Source organism: Arachis hypogaea, chromosome 7, assembly GCF_003086295.3.
Source record: "Arachis hypogaea cultivar Tifrunner chromosome 7, arahy.Tifrunner.gnm2.J5K5, whole genome shotgun sequence".
Classification (NCBI taxonomy): domain Eukaryota; kingdom Viridiplantae; phylum Streptophyta; class Magnoliopsida; order Fabales; family Fabaceae; genus Arachis; species Arachis hypogaea.
In genome coordinates, this window is record NC_092042.1 from 68,259,068 (window position 1) to 68,277,309 (window position 18,242).

An 18,242-nucleotide genomic window follows, 5' to 3' on the forward strand; every position below is an offset into this window, starting at 1 on the left:
GATTTTGAGAAAAATCATTTTGTATTGATTTTAAGAATTCGGTGTCATTACAGTTAACATTAGTTAAAATCATTAATTTTTGATCTATTAATTTTGATAACTTAATTATTTCTTCTCTTAAATCTTCTAATTTACTTTTTTCCATTAGGTGACACTTTTCTTTGTGAAGAGTTACACTTTTAAGTTAAAAGTGTAGCTTTAGCCACCACTAATTACCATAGACATAGCCACCAGAGACTTGGCTTAGGTATAATAGTTAATTTATTCTTCTTTATATTTTCTGTAAAAAAGAATTTAATTGAAAAAAATGATTTAAGAACCAATTTAAAAAAAATCAACTAAAAATTTAGTAAAATTATAAAAAAATATAATAATTAAACCTTTAATCAACTACGTATATAACACAAGTGAATATTTAAGTTTGTATTTCTAGGCATTTTCACTTAATATTTCACCTTTTAAAAATAAAATAAAATTTAATTTTAATATATTGTTAATATAAAATAATTTTATATAATATATTTAATTATTTAATATTATTTTAATAAAAAATAATAAATATGATTGAATACGGTATAAAACGTGTTTATATTGGCATCAAAATTAAATTCCATAAAAAAATTTAAACATAAAAAACGATTAATCATTGATGTGATAGGGAATAATAAGACAACAAAATATTCGTTGTTCACGGAAGCGGCGAAACAAAACGTGTTGGCAAATGCCAAATTCCAAAACTGAAACTTTCTTTTTAATATTTATTTCTAATTAAAAAAAACCGCCAATTTTATATCTTCGTTTATTAACGGTTTTCTGCCATTGCAGCTTCCATTCTCCTCAATCTATGTAAGTGAACCATCAGCTTCTCTTTGTAAAGCTTCTTCTATGTTTGTAATATTGCGCCTTTATTTTATTTTATTTACTATATGTCTTCCTTTATTTATTATGATTTGGTGGCATGTTTTCCCTTTCATGATTCATGAACAAAGAGAACTTTGAATGTTAAACTTGTCTCGGTTGTGCATAATTTGAAACTACTTACTTCTAATTGAGAAATTAACTACTCTCTTATGTAGTTATGTGTTTAAATTTCTAGTTGGATTCTCTAATTTCAAGTGTATATTTGTAATCCATGCTGTTCTGCGCTTTCTGTTTAATGCAAACTGAAAATAACTGTTCTAGTTTCTTGAATTTGCAGCACAGAAAACCTAATCTTCATGAATTTGGGAAATTTTGCTGCATCTGCTGTTTCCTGTGAACCGGGAAGCAACAACAATTTCTTCTTCTGGATTTTGGTTTGCTTGCTACCAAGTTCTCTAGGAGCTCCTAAATTATATGTTCATTATTTTTCCAATTTTTAACTTCAGTTGTTGGAATCTCATCTTGTTCTTGCATTTGTGATCTTCAATTGTTGATAAGCCATGGTTTTCGCTCGACACAAGCCATTCGTGAACCATTTGGAATTGAAACTACCAAATGGACCACCTGATCTATTTACTTGTGAATCTGATTATGTGGATTCATTTTCTGATGTGTTTGGTCCTGCTCCCATTGAAGCTTCAATTGGGAATTTGGTAGTTGCAACAAGTTCAAGTGGAAAGGTTTGCAATGATTATCCTTCTGTCATTCATATCCGCTCACATTCATTACATTCAAGTGGAGCATATATTGATCCATCCTCAGTGCGTAGCAAACTCACTTTACACGAGACAGGTGATGAGTTGGAACTTCTTGCAGAGAAGGAGTATAGAGAAGCAAAGGAAGAACTTGAAGAGTATTCAATTAATGATGATGCTGTAAAGGAAAATAATTTAGAATCTAATGATTGTTGCATGCATTATCAGAGTATTGGAGTTGAGGATTTTGAAGTTTTGAAGGTTGTTGGTCAAGGTGCTTTTGGTAAGGTGTACCAAGTAAGGAGGACTGGTACTTCGGAAATATATGCGATGAAGGTGATGCGCAAGGATAAGATTGTACAAAAAAATCATGCAGAATATATAAAATCTGAAAGAGATATATTGACAAAGGTGGTACACCCTTTTATTGTGCGGCTCAGATACGCATTCCAAGTAATTCTTTTGCCTAAATAAAGTTAATTGCCATATCTTGTGTTTCATATTATCTGGGTCTTAAACACTTTCCATTATATGTGAAAGCTACGTAAATTGTACAATACTTTCATATTTACATAATTACAAGCTTACAACCTATTTGGGATTTGCAGACAAAATATAGGCTATACTTGGTGCTTGATTTTGTCAATGGTGGTCATGTTTTCTTTCATCTCTATCGCCAAGGCCTATTCAGGTGCGTGGCAAGCTATATTTTGTGACTACACTATGAAATGCTAATATATCTTACACAAGATGCAACTTCTTTCAGGGAGGATTTGGCACGCTTCTATGCTGGAGAGATTGTTTGTGCTGTTTCTCATCTTCATGCAAATGGTATAATGCACAGGGATCTTAAACCTGAAAATATTCTTCTCGATGCAGATGGTCATGTAAGATCCCATGACCATATCTGTCTGTAATTTTGCAGTAGGATTTTCACACTTCTTTGTTTCATAAGGGATTTAAGAATTGTATTTGATTCATGTCTTGCTGTATTATGACTTTGGTCCTGTGCTTTTTACCAGCTAGTGTTAACGGATTTTGGCCTGGCTAAGGAATTCACGGAGATCGCAAGGTCAAATTCTATGTGCGGAACTTTAGAGTACATAGCTCCTGAAATCTTTATAGGGAAGGGTCATGATAAGGCAGCAGATTGGTGGAGTGTGGGGATTTTGCTATTTGAAATGCTTACAGGGAAAGTTAGTATCCTTGGTGTGTTTGCATCATCTATTAGTAAGAAATAGGGGTTACCTAATTATTTTTATTTTCCATATCAATTGGTCATGTTCCTTTCAGAATACGCTGCTTAAGATAGAGCTTGAATTTCTTTGAACTTGATTTACTAACTTGATGATTATGTTAGAGGAAGTTCACTATTTTCAATCTTGGCTAAAAGAATTACTTTGAATTGATGACTTGGGAAATTAGAAGTTTTCATGCTAAGCCTGGATTTTTATTTGTTTCTGCATCAAGTAATAGAAATTAATATGAAATTTTATGTGAACAAGGAAAACTGGTTGATGATATCTACATCCAACTGAGTTCATCTAAGATTATGGCGGATGATTTCTATTTGCTAGATAATGGTCTACAGTAACAATCAGCCTTACAACTTAAGAAGTCTATCTCAAATAATGTTTTATTGATATGAATAATAGCATATCCTGATTTTAAGCAATCATTATCAGTTGATATGACTAATGAGTAATATCAATTTATTGGGCCTTATTTCTTTGGTTAGATTATGTAGTGCTTTGTGAAAATAGTGTGCAAAATCTCAGCCAAAACTAAAGGATGTCCTCTACTAGCAATTTTCTTAACTATTCATTGTAATTTCTTGGTCTGCAAAGATTTGCCTCTATAATTTGGTGGGATTCAGTTCTAAACAGGTCCAAATCTTGAATCACCTAGATTTATTAATTGTTTATTGCCTATACACTTATTTGTTGATCTTTTCATAAGTTGCTGTAACTTGCATTATAGATTCCCTCAACTAAATCTTATTGTTTAATTGCAGCCTCCTTTTACGGGTGGAAATAGACAGAAGATTCAGCAGAAGATAATAAAAGACAAACTGAAGCTCCCGGCTTTCTTGTCAAGCGAAGCACATTCACTGCTAAAAGGGGTACAAAATTTTCACCCTCACTCTCTTATAGTTAGCTGTCTAAGCACATGCTTTGCTTATTGTACTCATGCAAAAATCTTGTTTTTTCCTAATGGTCTGAAAAAATCCACTGCTTTTATGCTACTGAAACATTCCCTTAAAGAACCAAATCTTTTAGAGAGAAGTACCAATATTACCATGAAAGATCATGTCACCAACAAAATTACCACCTTTCCTTAGTAGATTGTGAAACAAACCAAGCCTTTTGTGTATACTAGGTGAATTTTCATCCTTCACTTGGTCATTTTGTCAGCAACATGATCTTTCTTAGATAATTTTGGTATTTCACTCTTTTGTTGTATTTCTTGTCTCTGCAACTGTCATATATTGGACAGCAGCAGTTTAATGAAGTTTCCCTCTACAGCTTTTGCAGAAAGATGCCAGGAAGCGCCTCGGCAGCGGGGCAAGAGGCAGCGAGGAGATAAAAAGCCACAAATGGTTTAAATCAGTCAACTGGAAGAAGCTGGAAGCTCGAGAAATAAGGCCGAGTTTTGTTCCCGAAGTTTCCGGAAAGCACTGTGTTGCGAACTTCGAGGAGCGGTGGACTAACATGCCATTGCTGGATTCTCCAGCTGCTAGTCCCAAAAAGGATGACAATACCTTCAAGAAGTTCTCCTTTATTGGTACTCCCAGTCTGTGCCTTGTGGGAGATGCTTGAATTCTACAAAAGGTTCAGTTAGAGAATCCAACTCTTGTAATTCATATGATGGCTGAGAAAATTGTAACAGTTCCATACGTCCTCTGTGTATGCTTTTTGGTAATTATACAAGCAAGTAGTACATTGTTATGTTTAATGTGTTCTTCTGCAGTTCTGCTGTGCTTTAGTTGAATTTTGATATAATTATGAAATTTTAAAAACACTTAAAAAAAATTAACTAAAATTAAAACCACACTTCTTTACTTTTCTCTTTTTTTTTTTGGTGACTTTTACAATTCTAAACATATGCCAATATTTTTAAATTTGAAAAAAAGAAAATAAAAAGTGCTGTCAAATAGTGAGAAGATATAACCATAATTTTAATTAGGTAGAGTCTATTATGCCTATGGTTACGGTGATTACACAAGTGTTGTTAAAATTAATTTTTTTTTTTTATATTTTGGTAATATTTTTTTTTAATTTTTAAATTAAAAATGTTGTTAAATAGTAAAAAAATGTTACTTTAACTTTAGCAATACTTTTTAAGCAATCATAATCTGTATAACATAAGTACAGTGGTATGCACCTTTTAGTTATTCTTTTTAAGTGATGTCAAATTTTTATAACCGTTATATCAACCGAAATAATAGGCATCATAGAAGCCACATTTCTTTTATTGCAAGTAAAAAAAAAAATGTTTTTCACTCTGAAGCGTATCATTTTTCACAGAAGTATCAATGACATGATTTTGTATCGAATAAACCAAGTCGATATTATCTCTTGGTTGCTGTCTTGACTTGCCTTTGTGTGTTGTGTGCTTTTTGATGAATAGTATCACATGGGATGGGCCTTATCTTCTCTAGAGAATGTGCAAAAAAGAGAGAAATGACTTAAATAAATACACATATATACATATAAATATATAATGAAGAACTGAAGAAGCACTTATGGTGGAAAATTTACAAACTAAGCATTAAAGTGAACATCTGAATATATACATAAAACAGAAGCATTTATTCATAATAAAGGTTACAGCAAGAAGCATTATTTCTTTTGAGTACTTTAGAGGTGCTAGAATAAAATGACAGAGCTTGAATACACAGTAACAGACACCAGATAATTGCTTATTCTAGCAGCTCTAGAAAACAGACATTAATTATTCTTTTGGTTCTTTTTAGTATTGGCTAGGACAGAAATTGAGAACTACACTTTGTGCAAACATGGAAGCACTTATTCTATTCATTACCAATGCACTCTTATTTCTTTCTTTTTCCTTTTCTTTTTCTTTTTTTTTTCCCCTCACTTGATGATGCTTCTGGGTTGCCAAGGAGTTAAACTGTTAGGGTTCCTGAAGAATCATCAACACTGGCATTTCTTTCTTCCTTTGTTTCATCATCTGTTTTCATATCTGGATCATCTACAATAACACTATGGAATTCTTTATCCTCACCGGAAATTTCTTCAAGCGATCTACCTCGTGTTTCCGGAACCAAGAAAGTGCAAAAGAATCCAATCAAATTGACAACTGAAAGTCCCAGGATTGCTTTCTTCATTCTCTCTGTTTTGTTATCTGCATTATCAATATAACCCTGGACCATAAAAGCACCAATTATAGCTCCAGATTTTCCAGCTGCGGCCGATAAACCATGGCAGGTCGATCGGAATCTAGCAGGGAACAGCTCCGCCGGCACTATAAAAGTTGTACTATTGGGTCCAAAGTTAGCAAAGAACAAGGTAACTCCATAAAGTAGAGCAAACATGTGAGGCTTGCCGTTACAGTAATCGGTCGTTACGGCCGGGCTGCAGTTAGATTGTCCCCTGTATTCTCCATAATTGTGTCCAAGAAACCACATAGAAACAGACATTGCAAGGAAGCCAACAAGCTGGATTGTGTACCTTCCAATCTTGTCAATGAAGAATACAGTGCACCAGTATCCGGGCACGGTGGCGAGCAGGGCGACGACAGACATTGCTCTAGAGAGTTCATAAACCTCTCTTATGGCATTCATTTTGGAAGCCTTGTGTACTAGTCCAATCACAGGGTAGATATCTTTCTGTGCAAGTTGAAGGCTATAGAATGCAATATCCAACAAGAACCATGTGCTGGTTGTTCCAAGAAGGTGTAAACCATGCCTGCTTAGAAACTCTGATGAGAATAGTCCATAAGAGGTGCTAGGCGCAGCGTCGTCAAGCCGGTATTTCGATTCTTCTGAAGGTATGTCCTTATCTAGAACTTTCTCCATATCTTGGACAGCTTTCTTGTGATCTCCTTCCACCAAGGCCGTGTATCGCGCAGTTTCTGGCATTTTCATTCTCCAATAATATGTTAATGCTGCTGGAAATGCACCAAACATTAGCACAATTCGCCACAGAAAGTCTCCTTCAGGCTGAGTAGACGCAGCCGGATCGGCTGCGAAATCATGAGCCGGATATGCTGATAAGAAAAGACGGGAGACAAACATGGCTACGCCTCCAGCCACCAGTATTCCAACTCCCTGCATTGCAAAGACGGCTGCAATGAAGCCGCCTCGAGTCTTCTTGTTCGCATATTCGGACATTATCACGGCCGAAAGAGGGTAGTCTCCTCCAATGCCGAATCCTAGCCAGAATCTAAAGAAGCATAGACTTCCCACCACACTTTTTGATGTGGAACCAAAGGAAAGGCCTGATGCTAAAGCACAACCAACCATGGTAACAAGAGTTATTCCATAAACCTTTTTCCTACCAAGCTTGTCTCCAAGCCAGCCAAAGAAGAGTTGTCCTGCAAGCGTTCCGCACAGCGCCACGCCTGTTATTGCGTTGTTCACATTCTTTGGTAGCTTTCCAGGGTCATGACTAGTAGGATCATAGTAGTAAAGGCGGCCCATAAGCTTCGCCACGGCCGTGATGCAGAAGAGATCATAGGCATCAGTAAAGAATCCCATTCCAGCAATTACAATTGCTTTGTAATGGTATCTTTGTGTCTTAGCTTTGTCAAGTGCTGAGAAAACATTTTTGCTTGTCGGTGTTGCCATGGTGATGATCAAAGGATGGTTTTCAACCAGGGAAGGTAGGCGAAAGGACAGAGTAATGGCATGCTTAGTTTATATAAATCAGGTTCAGGTATGTTTCTTACTCACTTTGGATTTATTAGCTGCAAAAATTTGTCATAGTTAACGAATATATCTAGAAAAAAAAAACGTTGGTATTAAAGAAAATCACATTGTTTGATGTTAAAAGGTTGAAAAAATAAATCATTCTCTTGTGTGTAATTTTGTATACGTGGTTAAGCTGCAATCAGTTAGCCCCTAAGATTGAGGCATTGGCTTTGTTCTTATCTTGTTTGATATTGCTGCTTCCATTTAAAAATTTAAACCCTTTTTGTCTCTTTATCAGCGATCATTTTCCTAGGTTTTGTTTGGAGTATTGTAGGATGTACAAGAAGATTTGATGAAATCCATGCAAACGTTTCTTACCAAGATAAGCCTTTGAAATTGTTATTTTATTATTCTCATTTTACCCACAATTGCATATGCACATTGTTATAAACAAATTCTAATAGCGGATGTGAAAGCCGATTCTTGGTTAACTAGGTCAATCTGATAACTTCCGTTCAATTTTCAAAACCATGAACAAATTACTATAGTGAATTCGAGGGAGGAAAGTGTAAATTTGTTATCCTTTTTGTAATGTCTTTACATAAAGGCTAAAGTACTAAATTAGTCTCCTCGTTTGGACGTAATCTTGTTTTGGTCCTTAAAGTTTAAAGTGTCTTATTTGAATCTAAAAAAGTTTCATTTAACTTCAATGTAACCCCACCGTGAGTTCAAAGTTAAATAATTAATAGAATGTCCTATATGACAGAAGTACAAGAACAAGTTCAATAATCTAAAAAACAAGTATAAGTTCTAAAGACACAAAATTAACTATAGATACATCAATACATTTATTTATCATTTTGTAAATTTGCTATCTTTTTTGTAGTGTCTTTAAATAAAATAGCTATCTGGAAATTGTCACAAAACATAAATCACTACTCGCTATTTATAAAGGCATCATGTAAATCTCGTTCCAATTTTTTTTTAGTGCATCGATCCACCCTTGTACAAAATAATTAGTGACATATTTTTTATATGGAGGATTTGAAGGATTGGCCACTCAAGTCTTCTCTCTCTTTAGACATCCAATGCATTACAAAAAGCAAAGTGAAAAAATGAACCACTAAATAGAACAATAACTTCCGGTGCAAGTTAGTGTACTTAGCGAATTGATCCAAGAATGATTAATTCCTCGCTATATCATTTTACTCAAGTTCTCGTTTTAGAGAAGTATTAATGGAGTATGCAAAGTTAGTTTACGATGATGTGTCATTTGCGAGATTTGGTAACTAAATCAGCGGCAAAAGCTGTCTTCTTCTTAAGCTCTACCTTGTCAGCACCAACTAGTTTTTCTACTTGATTCCCTTCTTTCAGAAAATAAAATGTTGGAGTTGCATTGGCACTCCATGAAGTACTTAACTCCTGCATTTAACCAACACAATAAATCTTATTGAATAAATACAATAGTCCAAAAATAACCAAGGCCAGAGAGAAAAAGAAAGGAGGGGGGGGGGTTGGTTTAGGAAATAAATTTAAGAGCTGAACACAACTTCAAACCAAATAAGATATAAGAGAAAAAGAGAATGAACTACTAAAAATATCCCTTTTCTAAGGATTGTAAGGTGAAGGATATTTTGTTTTCTATGTTGGAAAAACAAAGATTTTATAATTTAACTTTTTGTATGATTAACAAATTTTAATACAGTATTTTTTATATTCGATAAAAAAATACTTTTAAAACTTAAAAAAATATTTTATTGCACTAACTATATTATATGAAACAAAGTATTGGATAATAAAGAATAAACCATAAACATAAGTTAAGTGTGAAAGTGACAAGGACGTTGAGATGAATGAGTGAAGATACAAATGAACAAAATAAGAAACAAAAATAGAGAAAGTTAGCATAGTGCTTATTGCAGAAAAGATGGTAGAATCTCGTTTCAGATGATTTAGACGTATGAGAAGAAAATCGTTGGTTAGGAGGGTGAATGAGATGGAAGTTAGAAAGGGGACAAAAGAAATTTACGCGCAAACAGTTGCACTATAGACATGATACATGATAGAATATAATAGTGTCAGTTCCAACCTCACCTAATGAAATAAGATTTTGTTGTTATTATTACAAATTTTAAAACAAAATATCAGTTTATTCTTTTTTGTGAAGTTTTCGATAAAAATATAAAAAATCAGAATCTATTAAAACTAATTTTTTAGATAAAAATATATAAATATTTTTTTATAAAATAAATTGAGACTAGCAAACACTAAATCTAAAATATAATATTCAAAATAAAAGAAAAAAAGACAGAATGATAAATTTAGAGTTAATATTTAATTTAATCTTTCGATTTATATGTGGATCTTAATTTAGTTCCTCAAGTTTTAATTTTTCTGTTTTGAGTTTTTAAAATTTGCAAACAGGTGACTCACATTGATCCCTGGTAGAGATGGATCTATATGTAGTTGTGTGAGAGCAATTGGCCCAATTAAATTTTTAAAAAATCAATAACAAGTATATATGTATAGATAATTGCTTCTGTTGTAATAATTTATTTATCCCCACACTTAAAAAAAATCACGTTTAAAATATATTTATGCTATTAGATATTAATACAATAATAAAAATTTATTATATTATATAAATTTAAAATAAATAATAACAATAACTAACAATAATCTAATTATTTAATTACTTCAAGTTAAGCTTAACTTTTTAAATATAAATGAGATTACTAATATTTAATATTTTTATAATATATATCATTTATTTACTTTTTATTGTTTTGTTTAATTTAATTTTGTTTATACATATAATATTATTTTCGTTACAAAAACATTTAGCATAATATTATAAAATGTCAACATTTTAATTAAATATAAAAAAAATTATTTAAACATTTTTTAAATAAAAAATATTATTTTATCTATATTTATATATAATGAGAATTGTGGTTATTTGATTTAAATTTTTTTTCATAAATTTTTTTTGTCCTTCTCACATAATTTTAGGAAAAAATCTAGACACCAAAAAAAAATGGTGAAAATTTTAAATTAGTTGATTCGAATTATACTCTTTATAAAATTTGTAGCTACTGAGTTATTTTTTGTATCATATAAAAAATAATCAATAAAAATATAACTTAATGAATATTAAATGCTTGACTAGTTACTAGTATTAATAATAAATATATTACTTATGCAGTATTACTAAAATATTGAAATAAAAAATTTTAAATTAATATATTTTTAGATGTATTAATTATATTTATTTATTAAAAACTTGAATAACTAATATTCAAAGTTTAAATATTTAAATATATTAATGTTAATATTTTTTTATTAATTTGTTATATTATTTTGTTTCCACTTCTAAAATTTTTTAGATTCGTCATTAGTTTTTGGGACAATTTTTTACACAATAACGTTAATAAAATGCTAACATAAACAACTAAATATCATGCTAGAACTTATAAAACGCACGGTTTTGATCTTAGCGTTTAAATAATTCAAAAACGATGCCGAATCACTTATTTTAGGAAAAAAAAATTTAATAAACACTATTTAGGATGTTTTTTTAATTATTGGAGTGCCAAAATAAAAATAATGTTGTTTTACAAAGTTCAATATGGTATTTGGCTATCTGTCTCAATGTTCCGTTAATATTTGTGTGTTAAAAAATTAGTTTAAGGACTACCGTAAATTATATTAGCAAAATTTGAGTATTAAATAAAGATAATTAAAATTTTAGAAATTAGATTCATACTTGTGTCTAAATTAAGAGATCAAATTGAATATTATTCCATAAATTTATATAGTTATATATATTGATGGTATATGTATATATGACTTACAGCAAGCTGATCAGCATCCACAGTGAGAAACAAAAGGGAAGAAGAATATGTGTCCGCAAGATGACAGTAGCTTGGCATTATTTCTTTGCAAGGAAGAGACCAAGATGCAACAAAATTTGCAACCACCTAACAATATTAGTAAGTGTTAATATTAATAACCCAAGTTAATTTGTTAAATAATCATTAATATATGTAAAGGACTGAAGAAGCTAAAAAGCTTTATTATTTAAGATATACCTTTTTCTTTCTTTCGATTTTAATTAAAGGTCTAATTTTGACTTTTTTTTAATAATTGACTATTTAAATAAATCAATTTAACATTAGTTCTCATTTTTCATCAGTCATACCCCTTTAATAAGTAAATGAGAGAAAAAATAAGTGGGTAAAGTAATTATCAGTATCAAAAGTAATTTTATAAATAAGTTTTTTTTTAAATGAAAAATACTAGACTAATAAGTGTATTGATAACCAAGTTCCAAACAAATATATAATAAATAAAAAAATGAAAAACAAAATATTTAAATAAAAACACAAAAATTCTATATAAATAATATGAATCTGTGTCGTTGCGTATATATATCTTTTGTCTCTGTCATTATTCTAAGACAGTAAAAGATACAACTTTAAAATATTTTACTGAAAATTTGGTCCCATAATAACTTATTAATGTAGTACTACCCTTGTCTATATCTATATCTATCTATTCTATATATATAGTGAACAGTAATAGTATCGAGTATCATAACACGATTTATTCACATGTCAGTTATGCATCATTTGTCATAATATAATTTGTTCATGTGTCATTAATATGTTATTCTTTTAATTAATTTAAATATATATCTAAATTTTTATTCATGACTCATTTTAATCTTTAAAATTAGAGATCGTGAATCAAATTAAATTTGGCTCTCAAATAATTTCTCTCATTTTTATTTCATACATTTAAAATTAATTATTAAATTTATTAATTTCTATTTTATTTTTTTCATATTACATAAATATAAAATTTTTTATAAATATTTAAATAATTTTTATTTTGATCATATATAATTTTTATAATAATTTAATATTAATAAATTTTATAACATATAATTATATTATTTTAATAAAATAAATATATAATTGACTAAAATATGTATTATTTTATTTTAGTCTAAATTATGCATGTTATCATTAACACTAATTAATTAATAAAAAGAATACTTATATAAAAATTATCACAATATAATTTGTTTGAAAAATATATAATGATTAAATTTATCATTTATATAAACATTAATAACCTTCTGTTTTTTTTTTCTTTATTTTTCCTCTTTCTCAAATTCATTATCAAAATCAAACCCTCACGAGGCTTTGTCAATAAATTAAACCACATATATCATTGGAATTGAAAACTGATTAATGGCCTGATCGACTAATTAAGAAAACAAACAAACGAAACAAAAAAATAATTTGTCTTTCATCGCCAGCTCCTAGTTTCATATTTAATTTTAAGTTTCTTAATTTTTTTTTTATTATGTAACAAGAATTTTATTTAATTTACATGTAAAAAAAATAGACAAAAACGATATTAATACCTTTGAATTTATGAACTAAAAAAATGAGAAAAATTATTTTATGGACTAATTTGATTCGTATTCTTTTAATTTTATAGATTAAAATGAGTCATAAATAAAAATTTAAAGAGCCAACTTTAATTTCTTAAAATTATACATATTAAGAACTACGGTTTATATTATGAGTCACGAGTAATGAACAAACTATGTTATGATACATGGTATTAGTATTTATATCAGCATGGCACGTATCATCACTAACAGTAGACAGATTATCTCTTTATTCTACATAGTTGCATTGAATGTTGTTCTAATACATGATGTTGACTATTTATGTAAGCATGTCATGTCAACATGGTGTTAATAAAAATGATTTGAGGAGCTAATGTGAATTAGAATGAATTTAAAGTCCATATTAAAACACTTTAAATTTTAAGAGTCAATTTAAGTTTGGGAGTATATTTCAGAAGTCAATTTAAATATTAATTTTACTTTTATATAAATTGCGTCAATAATAATATTTTTAATGAGAAATACTTAAAAGTCATTAAAATTTATTATTTTTTGTTATTATTTTTAATTATTAATCTAATTTTTTTAGTTTAATAATCTAACAATATATTTTTAATTATATTTTTAAATATTAATAATTAAATACTATCTAAAATTAATAAATTCTGATTTTTTTTAGCATTTTTCATTGTTAATTATTCCATACGGATATATATAAAGACTTACAATCTTGCCGTCTGTGCTGGCCTGAGCTAGCATTGTTTCCCAAATTTGCATGGAAGTTACGTGATGCACGTTTTTGGAGGAAACCTCTCCAGGATGGCTCTCACCACCATCACCTTCAGATACCTGCACAATTAAATCGACTAATTAATAACAAAGGACAGAAGATACAGAATGGAAATAAAATGAACATTGTAATTTGTATGTTAGATAATATTTAATTTGGTCCCTCAACTTACATGTGAGCCTCAATTTAATTCTTAAAATTTCAATTGTTTTTATTTAGTCTTTAAATTTTGTGAACATAATTTATGTTAGTTCTTGAAACAATTTTCAACCTACAAATGTTAACGGAATACTGTCATGGACCGTAGGATGTCATACTAAACTTTATAAAATGATGTTTTTTAATTTTGACACTCAAATAACTCAAAAACAATCTCATAAATGGCATTTATTAAAATTTTACCTAACAAAATAAGTGATACGACGCTGTTTTTGAGCTATTTGAATGCCAAAATTAAAATTGCACCATTTTATAAATTTAAACGTGACATCCGACTGTCTATATCAGCACTCCGTTAATGTTTTGTATTGAAAATCGTCTTAAAAACTAATGTAAAATACATTTATAAAGTTTGAGAACTAAATATAGACAATTAAAATTTCAAGAACTAAATTAAAATTTGTACCAAATTGAATATTAATTCATTTGTAAGCGTACAACTCTCACATCTCATCTCAAAATTAAAATAACAAGTCTGATGAAATTAACTGAAAATTTTGGTATGATGGGAATTACTATGGATCAGTTTGATAAGTAATAACATTCATGAAAATTTTTATTCTATAAGCTTTATGAAAAGTTTCGCCTCGGTTTTACTCTTTAACCAATATATCTTAATGGAAGAAATAATAGTAAGAATTGAATAATCACTGAATTGAAAAAGATATATATCATTAACGAGAAACAAGCTTTTAAAATCGTGCATATATACTGTGATATACAGTAAAAATGCGTAGAGAATACAGAAAGAGAGTAAGGGTGAATAACATGCAACCTGAGTCCTCTACCACTTGAAAATGTTTAAATAAAAGGGTGAATATTCAATTCGTCCTTCACAATTACTTGAAAAAGACTATCACACTCTCAGATAAAAAAAAAAAGACATTTAGATAAAGATGTCTAAATCATTTTTTTAAAGTATTTTTTAATAATTAAAATTTAATATATATAATCGATTAAATTGTATTATTTCTGTTATAATTAGATTGGACAAATCGATTTGGTCAAAAAATTTATAAATTAAATTTTAAATCGGTCTAAATTAATATTTTTTTATAAAAAATGACTATAATATTTCTATTATAGAAAATTATTAAAATACTCATTATATATATATTAATTTTGAAATCCCTAAATCTTAATTCCATGATCAACAGTGAGAGAAGAGAAAGGTTATTATTTAGAGTTCTCAAAATTAATATTAATATATAAAATAAGAATATTTTAATCATTTTTTATAATAAAAATATTGTAGTTATTTTTTATAAAAATATTAACTTAGATAGATTTAATATTTAGTTCATCGATTTTTTAGCCAAATCAATTTGTATGATTTAATTTTGAAAAAAATAACACGCTTTAATTAATTATATGTATGAATTTTAATTATTAAAAAATAATCTTTAAAAAAAGATGTTTTAAACGTCTTTATCTGAGTGAGTCCTATAAAAAATACCTAACCCAACTCATGATCTTTATTTTTATGGGACTGATTAGTCTTTGTGTAAAAAAAAAATAGTGACACAGGGACTAATCAGTCCCACAAAAATAAAGTTCAGAGATCAAGTTGAGTATTTTTTTTGTTAAAGATCTCGTTGTCTTCGAAATAATTGTAAGAAATCGTTTATAATTTTTCTCTAAATAGGATATAAGGCTAATTCTACAATATTTATTATTTATTGTTGAATTTTTGTCAAACTTATATTTTATAGTAAATTTTAATATTTAAAATTTATTAATTTTTATATTAATAAGATTTAAATTATAATTTTTTTTTTTGCAATGCTAGATTTAAAAGTGTACATGTTCGAGTAGTGGATTATCGAAATTGAACATGGTTATTAATTCCATCCTATTTCTAAGTGCCAACGGTTGGAAGCAGTAGATTATCCTTTTTAAATTAGATTAACACTAAATCAAATTAAATTAGATATATAATAATTGTTCAAAATTGAAATATAACAATCGTTTAAAATAAATTTAACTAGATTCAAAATTAAAACTAGACTGATATAATTTAATCATTATAAATTATATCAATTTTATTTTTTTAAATTGATCCAAATCGTATTATAAGCACTATTTTTTTTTTCTCATTTATACCGTATACATATATCATTTACAGATACATATATACAATTACACATACGGGATATATTTTGTTGTGAACTCTTCATATATATCTCGTCTGCAAATGAAATCTAGTTAATTAAAATATTACTTATTCTGTTTACGCTATAATATAATTTAAAAATATAAATATTCTCAAAATTATATATATTGATAAATAAAATATTTAATTTATTTATTTATATAAAAAATTTTAACCTTTAAAATAATAAAAAGATGCCAAAAAGAAGTGTATAAAGTGAAAGTAAAAGCATATAAATACCAGAGTCTAATTAATAGTTTGTGAATTTAATTTGGTGTTCTAAACACGTAGAATTTTTCTATACCAAAAGAGCTAAAGTGTTTATGCAAGTTTAAAATCTGAAACAAAAGAAAACCATACCAAAATCCAAATTAAAGAGAAATTTACCGTACAGCACAGAAAACATGATGGACAAGCAAACTTGAAGCTTGGGAACTTGGAGCTTGGCAACTTGGAGTAAAAGGAGCCCATTAAGAAATTATAAGCTTATTGCAGGCTCCTAAGAAATTAAAAAAGAAAAAAAAACATGCAAGGAGCTCTATTAGATTAGACTCATAAAAATCCAAAAAGGTGAACATTCTTTAAACATGTTTATATTAATGAAATTTTAGTATTTATACGTTCCATATAAAATCCTTATTAATTGTGAATAGAAATAATAACATGTATGCAAAGGAGAGATATATACCTATGAAGCATTATTGTTGTTTCTATCTGCTGCCTTGTTCTAAATAAAGCAGCTTGATGCTAGAATATACTTTCTTCTTGTTTCATATATATGTAAAGAGAAACAAATAAACAAGAGTTCATCTCAGTGAAACAGATTAAAAGAAATATTGTTTCTTACATCATGAAATTGTATGTGATAAATTACTACTCTAATCTAATCTCCTTAGGCAATATTACAAGTAAAATATTTCTCTCTTAATTTACAAAAATTAAACTAACATTCTCTAACATAATATGATAATGATGATCAAAGAAAGGGTACAAGATATTATGTGAAGTTTGCAACGAACAATGTAATGTATCCTATTTGCAAGGCATGACATCTCATGTTAAATCAGATATTCAGAACAAAATACAAAAAAAATAGGGGACATAAGGGCAAAAAAAATTAAGTGGAAATTAGAAAGGTAAAAGAAGAAATTATATGGATCAATATGATTACAACGTAACGAAAAGGGTTTAAACCTTTATTTGATCATGTGAATGAATTAAAGTCGTCAATGACCCCTTCATATTCACAATTTCTTGTCGAATTCCATGATTCAGCTCAAATAATTTGACAAAGTTTTAATTTCTTCAAACACATAACAATAATCTGCATAGAATCCTAAGAAACAAATAGAATTGAGAAAATTGATGATACTGTTATTGAATGCAAAAAGGGGATCTTCTTGTCATTCCTGGACCTTGGAAGGGGTCAATGGCAGAAAGAAGAGAACCCCTTTTTTATGTAGCACCTTTTTTTCTTTCATATTTATCATTTCACATGATTTTCTAAATTATCATAAAGATTGAGAAATAGTAATAATATATTACTTCTTATTATCTTGAGCTTTATTTGTTGGTCTGATTGAAATAAAACAATAATCTTTTATAATATATTTAATTAAAAAATAAATCGTTTTACCCTCTTCTTTTAAAAACAAAAAGAAAAAAAATAAGCAAAATAAAATAAAATAAAATAAAACAAATAAGTTTTACACTTATCTCTTGGCATTTGACATGTATGCCTACCCACGGACCACGGTGCCACATCAAACACTTTTAGGAAATGGCATAGCTTCTTGTTGTTAGTTTTTTCTTGTTAAAACAATAAAAGCATTCTTGCATCTTCTAAACCCATATAGCTTTCTTTTATATTACTACAAGATTTAGTAGCACCGTTAAAATGGGCTAAATTTATCGGTCAGTCCATTTATCTATTTAAATGAGCATATTTTTCTTCTAAAATTAAACCTGTTTAAATTTTGGATTAAACAAGTTGAGTTTGATTAATCCAAAAAAAAAAGACGAGTTAAACAAATTAATCCGCAGATTAAATGGGTAGTCTGTTTTTTTATTTTTTTTAAAAAAAATAGCACTTTTAGTTGACATTTCTCCTGATTCGATCCGAAAATCTAATTCATCAACTAAAAAATATTATTTTTTAAAGATTT

At 28.6% G+C, this 18,242-nt stretch overlaps 3 protein-coding genes across 6 annotated transcripts; 1 reads left to right on the forward strand and 2 right to left on the reverse strand.

The window, feature by feature from the left end:
- Nucleotides 1-705: 705 nt before the first annotated feature.
- LOC112703339 (serine/threonine-protein kinase AtPK2/AtPK19) lies at nt 706-4,571 on the forward strand. 3 transcript variants are annotated; one of them, XM_025754749.3, is made up of 7 exons: nt 706-846; nt 1,199-2,069; nt 2,225-2,307; nt 2,383-2,503; nt 2,639-2,812; nt 3,631-3,738; nt 4,142-4,571. In XM_025754749.3, the coding sequence occupies exons 2-7, from the start codon at nt 1,422-1,424 to the stop codon at nt 4,433-4,435; spliced, it is 1,428 nt and encodes a 475-aa protein (XP_025610534.1). In that variant the 5' UTR covers nt 706-846; nt 1,199-1,421; the 3' UTR covers nt 4,436-4,571. The 3 variants fall into 3 exon arrangements, with proteins under 3 accessions (XP_025610534.1, XP_072055648.1, XP_025610536.1); XM_072199547.1 differs by having other exon boundaries at nt 840-891; XM_025754751.2 differs by having other exon boundaries at nt 840-871.
- Nucleotides 4,572-5,427: 856 nt separating this feature from the next.
- Nucleotides 5,428-7,864, reverse strand: LOC112703340 (low affinity inorganic phosphate transporter 8-like). Its single transcript, XM_025754754.3, has one exon. It carries the CDS (start codon nt 7,426-7,428, stop codon nt 5,746-5,748), a length of 1,683 nt encoding a protein of 560 aa, XP_025610539.1. The 5' UTR covers nt 7,429-7,864; the 3' UTR covers nt 5,428-5,745.
- A 542-nt stretch (nt 7,865-8,406) lies between these two features.
- On the reverse strand, nt 8,407-17,547 carry LOC112704121 (thioredoxin H9-like). Of its 2 annotated transcripts, none has more exons than XM_072198637.1 (6): nt 17,272-17,547; nt 16,766-16,841; nt 16,465-16,576; nt 13,643-13,765; nt 11,346-11,471; nt 8,407-8,913 (listed from the first exon to the last, which is right to left on the reverse strand). In XM_072198637.1, the coding sequence occupies exons 3-6, from the start codon at nt 16,546-16,548 to the stop codon at nt 8,761-8,763; spliced, it is 486 nt and encodes a 161-aa protein (XP_072054738.1). In that variant the 5' UTR covers nt 16,549-16,576; nt 16,766-16,841; nt 17,272-17,547; the 3' UTR covers nt 8,407-8,760. The 2 variants fall into 2 exon arrangements, with proteins under 2 accessions (XP_072054738.1, XP_025611449.1); XM_025755664.3 differs by having other exon boundaries at nt 16,766-16,838; nt 17,272-17,546.
- Nucleotides 17,548-18,242: the final 695 nt, after the last annotated feature.

Coding starts and splice junctions, on each gene's coding strand:
- LOC112703339 (XM_025754749.3), top strand. CDS start 1,422: ATGGTTTTCGCTCGACACAAGCCATTCGTGAACCATTTGGAATTGAAA. Junction 2,070..2,224: donor GGCTCAGATACGCATTCCAA/GTAATTCTTTTG, acceptor TGGGATTTGCAG/ACAAAATATAGGCTATACTT. Junction 2,308..2,382: donor TATCGCCAAGGCCTATTCAG/GTGCGTGGCAAG, acceptor AACTTCTTTCAG/GGAGGATTTGGCACGCTTCT.
- LOC112703340 (XM_025754754.3), bottom strand. CDS start 7,428: ATGGCAACACCGACAAGCAAAAATGTTTTCTCAGCACTTGACAAAGCT.
- LOC112704121 (XM_072198637.1), bottom strand. CDS start 16,548: ATGGGCTCCTTTTACTCCAAGTTGCCAAGCTCCAAGTTCCCAAGCTTC. Junction 13,766..16,464: donor CATGTTTTCTGTGCTGTACG/GTAAATTTCTCT, acceptor TTAATTGTGCAG/GTATCTGAAGGTGATGGTGG. Junction 11,472..13,642: donor CCAGCACAGACGGCAAGATT/GTAAGTCTTTAT, acceptor TAATATTGTTAG/GTGGTTGCAAATTTTGTTGC.